This window comes from Ammodytes marinus (genome assembly GCF_949987685.1).
Source record: "Ammodytes marinus genome assembly, chromosome: 1".
NCBI classification, from domain to species: domain Eukaryota; kingdom Metazoa; phylum Chordata; class Actinopteri; order Uranoscopiformes; family Ammodytidae; genus Ammodytes; species Ammodytes marinus.
In genome coordinates this window covers 35939481-35954893 of record NC_137230.1, presented here as the reverse complement: position 1 = coordinate 35954893, position 15413 = coordinate 35939481, and the positions used below count along the sequence as shown (strand labels likewise).

Genomic DNA, 15413 nt, shown 5'->3' with positions numbered 1-15413 from the left:
CTTCAAGGACAAGAACAATTCTACATTCTAAACAATGCACCTGATAACATTCCAAAAACATGGATGCCTCCATAAGACCTGCCTGCTCAATGTACAAAATGTAATATTAATATTTGTAATTCTCCGCCCAGGAGGATAATTCAGATTTTGGCAGAGGTGATTGTACACCAACGAGGACATATTTATGAATGAGGAAATTGATTTTAGCTAATGAATTACTTAAAATGTTACACAGTGTCCCTTTAAAAATAGTCATGCACCAATACACTTTTTTTTAGTTGGATAAGATTGAGATAAAATAGAAATGTATTAATCCCGGGGGAAAAATCAATTTATTTATTATTTTTTTTGAAAGATAATTTTTTATTTTGTTGGGAAAAATTGTCCCTAAAAATAATTTATAGAAATGTTTACTTTTGGATGGTGTGTAGAGTTAATATTATTTGTATATTCCAATGAATAGAACAAATAATATATAATGTTAGGGTTAGAGGGTTAGGGTTGGGGTTAGGGTTGGGTTAGGGGGTTAGGGTTAGAGGATTAAGGTTAGGGTTGGGGTTAGGGTTAGAGGGTTAGGGTTAGAGGGTTAGGGTTAGAGGGTTGGGGTTAGGGTTAGAGGGTTAGGGTTAGAGGGTTAGGGTTAGAGGGTTGGGGTTAGGGTTAGAGGGTTAGGGTTAGGGTTAGGTTATATAATATATTTTTCGTATTGCTTATGATCTATGAGTGAAGTCAGAAGGATATTTTTTTTTATGCACAAAAAACGAGAACAAAAGTCGAAATACAATTGTGAGTTCCCCTTAACTTTTCACTTAACTGAGTTCCCCTTAACTTTTCACTTTACTGCAGTTCAGCTCTGTTTATTCGCGAAATGTATTTTATTTTCATTATTATTTTTGTTTGTGTGCATAAAAAGGCGATTTTTGTGATATTACTATTCATAAATAATGATTTGTCATAAAATTATGCTGTGTGTGTGTGTGTGTGTGTGTGTGTGTCTGTGTGTCTGCCTGCCTGCCTGTTTGTGTGCCTGTGTGTGTCTGTCTGTCTGTCTGTGTATCTCTCTCTCTGTATGTGTGTCTGTCTGTGTATCTCTCTCTCTCTCTCTCTGTCTGTCTCTCTGTCTGTCTGTCTGTCTGTGTATCTCTGTCTGTCTGTCTGTCTGTCTGTCCGTGTATCTCTCTCTCTGTCTGTGTGTCTGTCTGTCTGTGTGTCTGTCTGTCTGTGTGTCTGTCCGTCTGTCTGTCTGTCTGTCTGTCTGTGTGTCTGTCTGTCTGTCTGTGTGTGTGTCGGTCTGTCTGTCTGTCTGTCTGTTACCAGGTGAGTTCCCTGGAGCAGGCCATGCTGGATGCCTTGGTGATGGACAGAGTTGAGTTTGTGAAGCTGCTGATAGAGAACGGAGTGAGCATGCACCGATTCCTCACCATCAGCCGACTAGAAGAACTGTACAATACGGTGAGATAACGGTTGTATTATTAGTGTTTGTGTCTGTGTGTGTGTGTGTGTGTGTGTGTGTGTGTGTGTGTGTGTGTGTGTGTTGTTTTATTGTGTGTGTGTGAGTGTGTGTTTGTGTGTGATTGAGGAAGGGTTTGTGTTTGAGTGGGGGTGTGTGTGTGTGTCTGAGTGGGGGTGTGTGGCTATGTGTGTGGGTTTGTGTGTGTGTGAGAGAGAGAGAGAGAGAGAGAGAGAGAGAGCGTGAGCATCACCAACAGTAGACTAGAGGAACTATACAACACAGTAAAATTATGAAAATATTTATTATTTTTATTTTTTAAGATTGTTTTTGTTGTTGCATTTTTATGCTTTATTGATAGTGTAGAGACAGAGTTGAAATGGGGCAGAGAGGGGAGTGACATGCAGAGTACGACCGCGGGCTGGAATTGAACCCGGGTCTGCTGCTGGCCGAGGCCCATGGGGGGGACGCCCTACCAACTGAGCTAAGGGCGCCCCCTGAGGTGGGTTGTTTTAATAAAATAATTATATGTGTTCAAATGTTTTTTAATATTTTCTTGTATTTCAGAAACAACCTACGAACAACCCGACTCTTCTCCATCTGGTTCGAGATGTTAAACAGGTAAAGTCAACAAGTGCTTTTATCGATCAATGTTTTTTATTTCACTCATAAACTAAAGGTGACTGGAGAACACTTGTTGTCAAAATCAGTGAATATCTCCTCATGATCTGTCCGTACTGTGTGTGCACTAAACATAAATCCATATCTTAATACACAGCCTAGGCTCTGTAAACGCACATGTTGCTAACTACGTTGCTCCCCCTTCGATTTTTTTTTATTGCACACACACAGTACGGACAGGTACTGGATTATATATATGACAGATAGATAGATAGATAGATAGATAGATAGATAGATAGATAGATAGATAGATAGATGGATGGATAGATAGATAGATAGATAGATAGATAGATAGATAGATAGATAGATAGATAGATAGATAGATAGATAGATAGATAGATAGATAGATAGATAGATAGATAGATAGATAGATAGATAGATAGATAGATAGATAGACAGACAGACAGACAGACAGACAGACAGACAGACAGACAGACAGATATATACACTGACAGATAGATGGATGGATGGATGGATAGATAGATAGATACACAGACAGACAGACAGACAGACAGACAGACAGACAGGCAGATTCACTCATTAACCACTGTGTATGTCCTATGCTTACCTACAGAGCCACCTTCCTCCTAACTATAAGATCACGTTGATAGACGTTGGTTTGGTGATTGAGTACCTTATGGGAGGAACCTACAGATGCAACTACACACGCAAGAGATTCAGGATCATATACAACAACCTACACGGCAGCAACAGGGTCAGTGCAAGTCTTTTAATGGTCTTAAAGGTGCTCCGAGGAACTTTTAGTTTGTGTTAATTCTAGCGCCCCCCTTTGGACAAAAGCGGTAGTGTTTTTACTACGCCAGCTGTTGTTCCTGGGTGAGCGTATACCCATGACAAAGGCATTAAGAAAAACTATATAAAAATAGTATTCTTTGCACTGATGGTCTCGTTTGCTGTTACATGTACATGATCATCAGAGGAAAAATTAGAAAAATTTAAAAGTTCCTCGAAGCACCAGGACACTTTTTCGGTTGTGTGTTTGTGTTCTGTAAAAAAAAAAAAAAAATCTAAAATAAAGTAAATTTAAAAAAAAAATTGTTGCGGACCTTTTTATTTATACTGGTATGAAATAAGCTAAATAGACAAAAATCTCAAAATTGACCAGTGCTTGAAAAAAACAATATGATTTTTTTCCCGCAGTGTCTTACTTTAAACTAACATTAAATGAAACCTTTAATCTTAAACTGTATGTCTCTCCTCCCCACAGCGTTCTGGGTATAACATAACCGGCCCTATATGATAACAACAACTAGAATATAATAACTATAATCAACAAACATACGACAAAACTAAAACAACTACAGTCATATGAAAAAGTTTGGGAACCCCTCTCAGCCGGCATTATAATTGACTCTGCTTTCACAAAAAAAATATAAAAGTGCTATGTCTTTAATTTACCAGGAACAGCTAAGTACTGGGATGTTTTCCAAACAAAGATTTTTTGAAAAGCAGTATTTGGTTGTATGAAATAAAATAAAATGTGAAAAACTGGCTGTGCAAAAATATGGGTACCCTTGTGGTTTTGTTGATTTTAATGCCTGTAACAGCATGTAAAACTGATGAATTTAAACACAAAGTTGGTTGGATTATGTTGTTAAGCCTTGAACCTCATAGAAATGTCTGTTTAATCATGAGAAAATGTATTTTAGGTGCCTAAATGCAAGTTGCACTTCTCTTTGACTCTCTGCTGAAGTGAGACAGAATGGGATCATCAAAACAGCTCCCAAAAGATCTGAAAAACAAAGATTGTTCATTGTCATGGTTTAGGGGAAGGCTACAAGAAGCTTTCCCAAAGGTTTCAATTGTCAATTTCGACTGTAGGGAACGTTGTCAGGAAATGGAAGGACACAGGCACAGTGGCAGTTAAACCCAGGCATGGCAGACCAAGAAAAAAACAGGAGCGGCATAGGTGGAGGATTGTGAGAATGGTTGCACACAACCCACAGATCAACTCCAAAGACCTGCAAGAACATCTGGCTGCAGATTGTGTATCTGTACATCGTTCAACAATTCAGCGCAATTTGCACCAAAACATCTGCTTTTTATAAAGACCAAATAACTTAATTTTTGTCTCATCAGTCCAAAGCATTTTCTTCCAATATGAATCTGGCTTGTCTAAATTAGCTTTTGCATACTCCATGCAACTGTATCTGTGGCGTGGGCGCAGAAAGGGCTTCCTTCTCATCACCTGGCCATACAGATGTTTTGGTGCAAATTGCACTGATTTGTTGAACCATGTACAGATACACAATCTGCAGCCAGATGTTCTTGCAGGTCTTTGGAGGTGATCTTTGGGTTGTGTGCAACCATTCTCACAATCCGCCGCATATGCCGCTCTTGTACTTTTCTTGGTCTGCTAGACCTGGGTTTAACTGCAACTGTGCCTGTGTCCTTCCATTCCCTGACAACGTTCCTTACAGTAGAAATTGACAATTGAAACCTTTGGGAAAGCTTCTTGTAGCCTTCCCCTAAACCATGATAATGAATAATCTTTGTTTTTAAGATCTTTTGGGAGCAGTTTTGATGATCCCATTCTGTCTCACTTCAGCAGAGAGTCAAAGAGAAGTGCAACTTGCATTTAGGCACCTAAAATACATTTTCTCATGATTAAACAGACATTTCTATGAGGTTCAAGGCTTAACAACATAATCCAACCAACTTTGTGTTTAAATTCATCAGTTTTACATGCTGTTACAGGCATTAAAATCAACAAAACCACAAGGGTACCCATATTTTTGCACAGCCAGTTTTTCACATTTTATTTTATTTCATACAACCAAATACTGCTTTTCAAAAAATCTTTGTTTGGAAAACATCCCAGTACTTAGCTGTTCCTGGTAAATTAAAGACATACCACTTTTATATTTTTTTTGTGAAAGCAGAGTCAATTATAATGCCGGCTGAGAGGGGTTCCCAAACTTTTTCATATGATTGTATATGATTTTGCGTGCATTGTCTTACTTTAAACTAACATTAATCGAGTACGTAATATTTTTTTAATTTTCTTTTCACATTTTATTGCAAAATTCACATTGACAGTCCACAGTCAAAATAATAGTTAAAAAAAAAAGTTTGAGTTACATTTCTAGCATGAATACTTAATCTTAATTGTATTCCTATCCTTATTAATAAATCTTAAATGTATCTCGCTCCTAACAGCGGTCGGGGCGAAACATCTCGGGCCCCGGACTGAGGAAGAGTCATGAGGCCTTCAGCATGCAGGCAGACAAGAAGGAGAAAACCAGGCACAACCACTTCATCAAGACAGCGCAGCCCTACAAGCCCAAGGTACTAACTACTGACACTACTGACACTACAGACAGCCCTACAAGCCTAAGGTACTAACTACTGACACTACTGACATTACAGACAGCCCTACAAGCCTAAGGTACTAACTACTGACACTACAGACACTACAGACAGCCCTACAAGCCTAAGGTACTAACTACTGACACTACAGACAGCCCTACAAGCCCAAGGTATTAACTACTGACACTACTGACGCTACTGACAGCCCTACAAGCCTAATGTACTAACTACTGACAGTACAGACAGACCTACAAGCCTAAGGTACTAACTACTGACACTACTGACACTACTGACAGCCCTACAAGCCTAAGGTACTAACTACTGACACTACTGACAGCCCTACAAGCCTAAGGTATTAACTACTGACACAGACACAAACCTAAGGTATTAACTACTGACACTACTGACAGCCCTTCAAACCTAAGGTAATAACTACTGACACAGACCTACAGACAGCCCTACAAACCTAAGGTACTAACTACTGACACTACTGACACTACAGCGCAGCCCTACAAGCCTAAGGTACTAACTACTGACACTACTGACACTACAGACAGCCCTACAAGCCTAAGGTATTAACTACTGACACTACTGACACTACTGACAGCCCTACAAGCCTAAGGTACTAACTACTGACACTACTGACAGCCCTACAAGCCTAAGGTATTAACTACTGACACTACTGACACTACTGACAGCCCTACAAGCCTAAGGTACTAACTACTGACACTACTGACAGCCCTACAAGCCTAAGGTACTAACTACTGACACTACTGACAGCCCTGCAAACCTAAGGTATTAACTACTGACACTACTGACACTACAGACAGCCCTACAAGCCCAAGGTATTAACTACTGACACTACAGACAGCCCTACTGACAGCCCTGCAAACCTAAGGTATTAACTACTGACACTACTGACACTACAGACAGCCCTACAAGCCCAAGGTACTAACTACTGACACTACAGACAGCCCTACAAGCCCAAGGTATTAACTACTGACACAGACAGCCCTACTGACAGCCCTACAAACCTAAGGTACTAACTACTGACACTACAGACAGACCTACAAACCAAAGGTATTAACTACAGACAGCCCAACAGACCAAAGGTATTAACTACTGACACTACTGACAGCCCTACAAGCCTAAGGTACTAACTACTGACACACTACAGACACTACTGACAGCCCTACAAGCCTAAGGTACTAACTACTGACACACTACAGACACTACTGACAGCCCAACAGACCAAAGGTATTAACTACTGACACTACAGACAGACCTACAAACCCAAGGTACTAACTACTGACACTACAGACAGACCTACAAGCCCAGGGTATTAACTTCTGACACAGACAGCCCTACAAGCCTAAGGTATTAACTACAGACAGCCCAACAGACCAAAGGTATTAAAGATCTACTTCACCGGTGGAAATATGAAGGTGTATTGAACTCTGGAATCCAATGTAGTATAAATGTGCAAACAATTGAGAAAAGGCAGAAAGAGTGTTTTATGGTCTCACTGTCTAACCCTACATTTTACCATGTGTGACATCACACATGGTAAAATGTAGGGTTAGGATTAACAGGACAGCTGGGCCAAGGGAAGACTGAGGGAAGACTGAGGGACGACAAACCTCATTCATTATATTATAAATTCTGGAAAAAAAATGTTTTCTTTGTGAACATTCCTAACAATGTATTTATTTCTACAGTTGGAGTCAGCCACAGAGCAGAGTAAGAAGCGCAGTAAGGAGGAGATCGTGGACATAGATGACCCAGAGACACGCAGGTTTTTATCTCCTGTTTAAATGTTTATAATGATCCATGTTTTTTACTTGTTTTATTTACTCTGTGCCTATCAAGTAACGTTGAATAAAATGTCTTTAGTTTCTGAATGGAATGTATTGCTCTGTGATTTATGGGGAGGGGGAGGTGGGGTATTTTTCTGTTTTCTTATTATTTCTTATGATATTATTTAAAATGTAGTTGTATATAGGCCTATACTGTAAAGCAGTTTGTGTTAACTGTGTCTGAAAGTGCTGTACTAATAAAGTTTTGTTTGACTTGAGGTTCCCGTACCCCTTCAACGAGCTGCTGGTCTGGGCCGTGCTCATGAAGAGACAGAAGATGAGTCTGTTCTTCTGGCAGCACGGGGAGGAGAACATGGCTAAGGTGTGTGTCTGTCTGTCTGTCTGTCTGTCTGTCTGTCTGTCTGTCTGTCTGTCTCTATGCACGGGGAGGAAAACATGGCTAATGTGGGGCATTATGAAATTTTTTTTTTTCTCATTTATTTGATTAATTTAACCTTTATTTATACTTGAAAGATCAGTTGAGGGGTGACCCTTATTTCAGCATTAGAAGACTTTATTGCCATGACATGTCAAACATGTTAGGAAATTGATTTGGTGCAAGACAGGACAAGACAGTGCAAACCAACGTCAAATGCAACGCTCCCTGGGTAACCCCGCCCCTTTCAAATAATAACAGAAGTTACAGTGGCCTTCAAGGACAAGAACAATTCTAAATTTTAAACAATGCACCTGATGACATTCCAACTATGACACTTTCAAGATGGCGGCACTAGGCTTTGGTCCAAAGTATGGAGAAATATGGACATATATGAGACCCTTTCTAAGGAAAAAAATAATAATTAAAAAAAAAAATTCAACTTTTATGCACTAAATTAAACGTACTTATGGATATTATAATTACTTTCTACAAAATCTGATAGGAAATAAAACCCAAAATTCTACACACTGCAGCTTTAAGCATATTTTCTTACACTTGTTCTTCACTTTTCTACATGTGTTTCTATTCCAAATTGGAGCAACTGTAACAAACCGAACATCACTAGAGTATTTTGTTCTTGTTGTCCAGGCGCTGGTGGCCTGTAAGCTCTGCCGGTCCATGGGCTACGAGGCCAAGAAGAGTGATGTGGTGGACGACACTTCAGAGGAGCTCAAGGAATACTCTAAGTAGGTTCATTTTACTGTGGCATGATGTGTGTTGCTCAAATATATACACTTAAGTTTAAAGGCCTACTTCACCGGTGGGAATATGAAGGTGTATTGAATTCTGAGGCTAGGATGAACCAATTTCTATTTTTTTTTGCACATTTATACTACATAGGATATCAGAATTCAATACACCTTCATATTCCCACCGGTGAAGTAGGTCTTTAAGTACGCCTGGTCCTATCAACATATTAAACATACAGTATCTCACAAAAGTGAGTACACCCCTCACATTTCTTCAAATGTTTCTTTATATCTTTCCATGGGACAACACTGAAGAAATGACACTTTGATACAATGTAAAGTAGTCAGTGTACAGCTTGTATAACAGTGTAAATTTACTGTCCCCTCAAAATAACTCGACACACAGCCATTAATGTCTAAACTGCTGGCAACAAAAGTGAGTACACCCCTTAGAAAAAATTTACAAATTGGGCCCAAAGTGTAAATATTTTGTGTGGCCACCATTATTTTCCAGCACTGCCTTAACCCTCTTGGGCATGTAGTTCACTAGAGCTTCACAGGTTGCAACTGGAACCCTTTTCCACCCATTTATGACAGCATCACAGAGCTGGTGGATATTAAAGACCTTGCGCTCCTCCACCTTCTGTTTGAGGATGCCCCAAAGATGCTCAATAGGGGTTAGGTCTGGAGACATGCTTGGCCAGGCCATAACCTTTACCCTCAGCTTTTTTAGCAAGCCACTGGTCGTCTTGGAGGTGTGTTTGGGGTCGTTATCATGTTGCAATACCACCCTGCGGCCCAGTTTACGAAGGTTGAGTGCACGTGGTCAGCGTCGTACACAGAGGTTGGCTTTGGAAAATAGACGTATGAGTGCTGCCAGCATTGCTGAAGGGCTTGAAGGGGTGGGGGGTCAACCTGTCAGTGCTCAGACCATACGCCGCACTCTGCATCATACTGGTCTGCATGGCTGTCATCCCAGAAGGAAGCCTATTCTAAAGATGATGCACAAGAAACCCCACAAAAAGTTTGCTGAAGACAAACAGACTACGGACATGGATTACTGCAACCATGTCCTGTGGTCTGATGAGACCAAAATACATTTATTTGGTTCAGATGGTGTTAAGAGTGTGGAGCGGCAACCAGGTGAGGAGTACAAAGACAAGTGTGTCTTGCCTAGAGTCAAGCATGGTGGTTGGAGTGTCATGGTCTGGGGCTGCATGAGTGCTGCCAGCACTGGGGATCTACAGTTCATTGAATTCTAACATGTACTGTGACATACTGAAGCAGAGCATGATCCCCTCCCTTCATAAACTGGGCCGCAGGGCAGTACTGCAACATGATAACGACCCCAAACACACCTCCGAACGACCACTGGCTTGCTAAAGAAGCTGAGGGTAAAGGTTATGGACTGGCCAAGCATGTCACCAGTCTTAAACCCTATTGAGCATCTTTGGGGCATCCTCAAACGGGAGATGGAGGAGCGCAAGGACTCTAATATCCACCAGCTCCTTGATGTCGTCATGAATGGGTAGAAGAGGGTTCCAGTTGCAACCTGTGAAGCTCTAGTGAACTACATGCCCAAGAGGGTTAAGGCAGCGCTAAAAAATAATGATGGCAAAACAAAAAATTGACACTTTGGGCCCAATTTGGACATTTTTTCTTCGGGGTGTACTCACTTTTGTTGCCAACAGTTTAGACATTAATGGCTGTGTGTCGAGTTATTTTGAGGGGACAGCAAATTTACACTGTTATACAAGCTGTACACTGACTACTTGACATTGTATCAAAGTGTCATTTATTCAGTGTTGTCGCATGGAAAGATATAATGAAATATTTGAAGAAATGTTAGGGGTGTACTCACTTTTGTGAGATACTGTACATGGACATACCGTCTGAATACATTTGATTTGATTTGATTGAATTTTTTTTCGAACATGTAAAAGAAAACAGAAAATAATGACGTTACACAAAAGAGAAAGCATAATTAGATACATGAATGACAAATACGTGATAATAATGATAAACTACTGGAAGAAACAACTATCATAGCAAATTTGTGAACTAAGTTACAGTTAATTTACATAATGTGTGAAAATTTCTACTTTTCTTTAATACAAATTTCAGCTTTTATCCCAAGTAGGAATCCACGTTAGAACTAAAGAAAAACATAAGGGGGAAAAAAGCTTATTTACCATCCTTTGATTCATAATTAAGTTTTCAGTCATTTAAACCATTATTTGTCATCGAATTAATATAATAATTTGGACTTCAAGGTGAAAAAACAGCCATTCAAATTTCCAAAACAATGAAGTTTGGTTTACCGGTACATACAACTATCAACTCCACACACAAGACAAGGCAAGTTTATTTATATAGCACAATTCAGACACAAGGCCACTCAAAGTGCTTTACAGGGGCATGATTAAAATACATAAAACACATTAGAAGACATTTAAAAGCAAATAAAAGAAGCAAATAAAATAAAAATTGCAGGTTAAAATGGAAACAGAAAAGTCTTCAGACTTGATTTAAAAGAACTGAGAGTTGCAGCAGACCTCAAGTTTTCTTGGAGTTTGTTCCAGATTTTTGGTGCATAAAAACTAAAAGCTGCTTCTCCTTGTTTACTACAGGAAGTTATTGCACACCAAAACACATACCGGTTATAACTATTTGACAATAAATAACTATTTGTACAGAACCTTTCAAACACAAAAGGGGATATAATATGAAATAAAACAATGTTAAAAAATCTGTGTGTGTCTCTGTATTTCAGTGATTTTGGGACGTTGGCCGTGGACCTCCTTGAACAATCTTTCAGACAGGACGAGACGATGGCCATGAAGCTGTTAACCTACGAGCTGAAGAACTGGAGCAACTCTACCTGTCTGAAGCTGGCCGTTAGCTCCCACCTCCGCACCTTCGTAGCCCACACCTGCACCCAGATGCTGCTGTCCGATATGTGGATGGGTCGGCTCAACATGCGCAAGAACTCCTGGTACAAGGTTCATGGCACATTTAACTTTTGGTTTTGGTAAAGAATGGGGTTGAAATATGTGTTGAGAATTTGTTTAAAATGGCTACAGAGGTCTAAAAGTCTCAATATTATGAAGTTATACACATGAAGGTTAGTTCATTTTCATAAATTAAAAAAAAAAATATGTTTAAAAACCATTTTTTCCCTCCTTTATGTGTTAAAAAAACAAAAAATTGTTAAAGGTGGAGTCAGTGATTCTGGAGAACGCTTGTTGTCAAAATCACTTTTTGTCAAACATTTTTTAGTTAATATCTCCTCATGATCCGCTACCCGTCTGTACTGTGTGTGCACTGAAAGATAATCCAGTGTTAATACACAGCCTAGGCTCTATAAACTAGTACGTAAACAAAGGGTGCCCACCCACTGTAGCTATTTACATTTTGGTTTTGGTAAAAGAATGGGTTGAAATATGTGCTTAAATTATTTTTTTTTCAGAGATTTGATATTGTGAATTAAGTGCTAAGAGTGATTTTCAGGCTGTAGAGGTTTAACATTTTGAAGTGTTGCTCTTAAAGCTATAGTGCGTAACTTCTGTCGCCCCCATGAGGAATTCTGAGTAATTACAACAACACTGTCGGTGCGTTGTTTTTTAATTTGTTGTGGATAAGGGTTTCGATATAGTGAATTATTGGTCTTAAAGGTGTAGTCAGTGATTCTGGAGAACGCTTGTTGTCAAAATCAGTTTTTGTTAAAGTTAGGGAATATATCTCCTCATGATCCACTACCTGTCTGTACTGTGTGTGCACTGAAAAAGAATCCAGTGTTAATACACAGCCTAGGCTCTGTAAACTGGTATGTAAACAAAGGGTGCCCACCATAGCTAGCAACATTCCCATTTACAGAGTCTAGGCTGTACACTCTCGATGTGCAAAATAACTCCTGGTACAAGGTTCATGGCACATTTACATTTTATTTTTGGTGGAAAAAATCGTATTGTTGGGGGGGCGGGGGGTATTCGTGTGTGAATGAATGAATGTCTGTCTGTCTGTCTGTCTGTCTGTCTGTCTGTCTGTCTGTCTGTCCGTCCATAATTCAAAGCACTCTTCCTACACACCTAGCAGCATCCACCCATATGAGTGTGTGTCTGTCTCTCTCTAGGTGATTCTGAGTATCCTGGTGCCTCCTGCCATCCTCCTGTTGGAGTATAAGTCCAAAGCGGAGATGGCTCATATCCCCCAGAGCCAGGATGACCATCAAATGACCATGGAAGACAGTGAGCACAACTTCCAGAACATCGCTGAAGACATACAGATGGTTAGAATTGTTTAAAAAAAAAAAATTTGTGAAGATTTTATTTTGAATATTTTAAACTGATTCAATAAAAGGGAAAAAAATTGTAAAAGAAAAAAAAAATATATAGAAATTTTTATCTATAATTTATTTTTTATTTTTTTATGTATTTTTTAAATATATATAAATAAAGCTTTTTCGCTTCTTTTTTTTAAAATATGTTTGTGTAGCTATTTTAGCCAGTTAAAGATATACGTCTGGCTTTAAATGTAAATTGGCTGTAGTATAATGAAATAAGTCCTTGAATGCAACATATCCAAATCAACCGCAAGAGACTTAATTAGAGACACTGCAGGTGAGAATGGAAGACAGTGAACACAACTTCCAGAACATCGCTGAAGACATACAGATGGTTAGAATTATTTTAAAAAATATTTATAAAATTAAATGTATTTTTTATTTATTTAAATAAATTAATGAATGTATGTCAGGGTGAAGGTTAGGTTGTCTTTTTTTTCGAACAATTTAAAACAATACAATTAAACGGCAAAAAAACGGTTACGAAAGCAAAATAACATAAAAAAAATTGTGTATAAAAAAACTTAATATATAAATTGTTATCCATTTCATTTTGATTTATTTATTTATTTATTTTAATTTAAAACTATTTTTAAATATATATATAAAGCTTTCTTCGCTTTAAAATTTTTTAATTTTAATTTATTTAAGATATTTTTGTAGGTATTTTAGCCTTTTTAATTGACAGTTGAAGATATATTTCTAGCTTTAAATGCAAATTGTCAGAGAATTTTAAATAAATGATTTCTTACAAATTTCATCATGAAACATTGCCAGTTGATTGCTCCCATTAATTAAAACAATAATTTGTTCAGAAATATTTGAATAAATGTGCTAAATGTGCTAAATATGTAACTAATTATTATGCGTTAACTTGCATCTCTTTACAAGCCAAAAGCAAGCAGAGTGAAGAGGAGAGTGAGAGTGAAAGACAAGAGTCCAAATAAGTATTTACCAACAAATATATTTATTCATTTATAACTTACTTACATCTCATAAAACCGTTAACATCATCTTAATAATTGAACAATTTTTTACGTGTAAAGCGAGACACTGTAGACAAAAACATTGTCATTTCAAGCTCTGGTCAATTTTGAGATTTTTATCTATGTATCTTCCATAACATGTCTTCTTTCATACTAGTATAAATCAAAAGGTCCAACATGTACATTCAGGTGTTTATTTGACTAAACCTTGTCTTTTTGCGTCTGTATATTTCTCCTATACAACCATCTTTAACGGTCATTATCTCAACATTAGTTTTTTTAATATTGAACCATAAAATCTCAAGTTCTAAATCACTTACACATCAACTAAACTTTCCATAATCATTCTAAGCACTATTCTGAAGGTTATCACAGAAGGATTTGTTCATATGTTGTTCACTGTCTGATTTATGATACTTTTCCTACATAAAAACATGCGGAAAATGCATTTTTTAAGACCTGTACATAGGATCTTTTGACTTATAAAGAAAAAAATGATGTATCCAAAATCTGTTCAGTAAAAACTTGTGACGTTGTCATTGCAGTCTAATTTAAAGGTGCTACGAGGAACTTTTAAATATTTCTGAAACAGTCTAATTTTTCCTCTGATGATCATAAATAACATGTAACAGCAAACGAGACCATCAGTGCAAAGAATGCTATTTTTATTTAGTTTTTCTTAATACCTTTGTCATGGGTCATACGCTCACCCAGGAACAACAGCTGACGTAGTAAAAAAACACTACTGCTTTTGTCCAAAGGGGGCGCTAGAATTAACACAAACTGAAAGTTCCTCAGAGCACCTTTTTAAGCTATTCATATTATTTTTTCACCCTGTCTTTAGGATATCTTCAAAGAAACATTTTCCTGTGAGAAAGTTTGTTTATTCAGTTATGAGAATATACCTTAGAACATTTTTCGCTTCTCTGCACACCCAAAGTTACATAGTAATGCACCTTTAACATAAGGTTTATATATATATATTTTTTTTTCTTCTTTAGGAAATATAACTTTTTAATTAATTAATTAATTAATTAATTAATTAATTAATTAATTGGTTAATTAATTATATATTTTTATTATTATTATTATTTAATATTATATATATATCTATATATTATGAATTGATTATTTTTATATATATATTTTATTATTAATTAATATTGTATACATCTATATATTATGAATTAATTAATTATATATATATATATATATATATATATATATATATATATATATATATATATATTTATTTTTTTACACTCTTTTTAGGATGTGTTCAAGGAGGCTCGAGCCCACGACCCCGTTGAGACAAAGAGTGACACCGAGACGCACATTCGCTCCAGAAAACTTCCACTGGCGCGCAAGATCCACGCCTTCTACCACGCGCCTATAGTCAAGTTCTGGGCCAATACGGTATGGAGACAGACAGACAGACAGACAGACAGACAGACAGACAGACAGACAGACAGACAGACAGACAGACACTCACTCACTCACTCACTCAAACTAATATACAGACAGACAGACAGACAGACACTCTCACACTCACTCACTCACTCACTCACTCAAACTAATATACATACAGACAGACAGACAGACAGACAGACAGACAGACTCACACACACACCCCCACACAC

At 37.8% G+C, this 15413-nt stretch overlaps 1 protein-coding gene across 3 annotated transcripts in view; it reads left to right on the top strand.

The window, feature by feature from the left end:
• Window positions 1-1339: 1339 nt before the first annotated feature.
• Window positions 1340-15413, top strand: part of trpm7 (transient receptor potential cation channel, subfamily M, member 7) — a gene marked incomplete at its 3' end in the record, with an annotated part of 43173 nt that continues 29099 nt past the window's right edge. For all 3 annotated transcript variants that reach the window (XM_080031566.1, XM_080031567.1, XM_080031565.1), the window contains exons 1-10: window positions 1340-1452; window positions 2018-2071; window positions 2706-2846; window positions 5312-5440; window positions 7180-7256; window positions 7537-7639; window positions 8345-8442; window positions 11219-11447; window positions 12578-12733; window positions 15046-15189. In XM_080031566.1, coding sequence (XP_079887692.1) covers window positions 1357-1452; window positions 2018-2071; window positions 2706-2846; window positions 5312-5440; window positions 7180-7256; window positions 7537-7639; window positions 8345-8442; window positions 11219-11447; window positions 12578-12733; window positions 15046-15189 — 1227 coding nt within the window. In that variant the 5' untranslated portion in view covers window positions 1340-1356. The remainder of the gene's footprint in view (window positions 1453-2017; window positions 2072-2705; window positions 2847-5311; window positions 5441-7179; window positions 7257-7536; window positions 7640-8344; window positions 8443-11218; window positions 11448-12577; window positions 12734-15045; window positions 15190-15413) is intronic.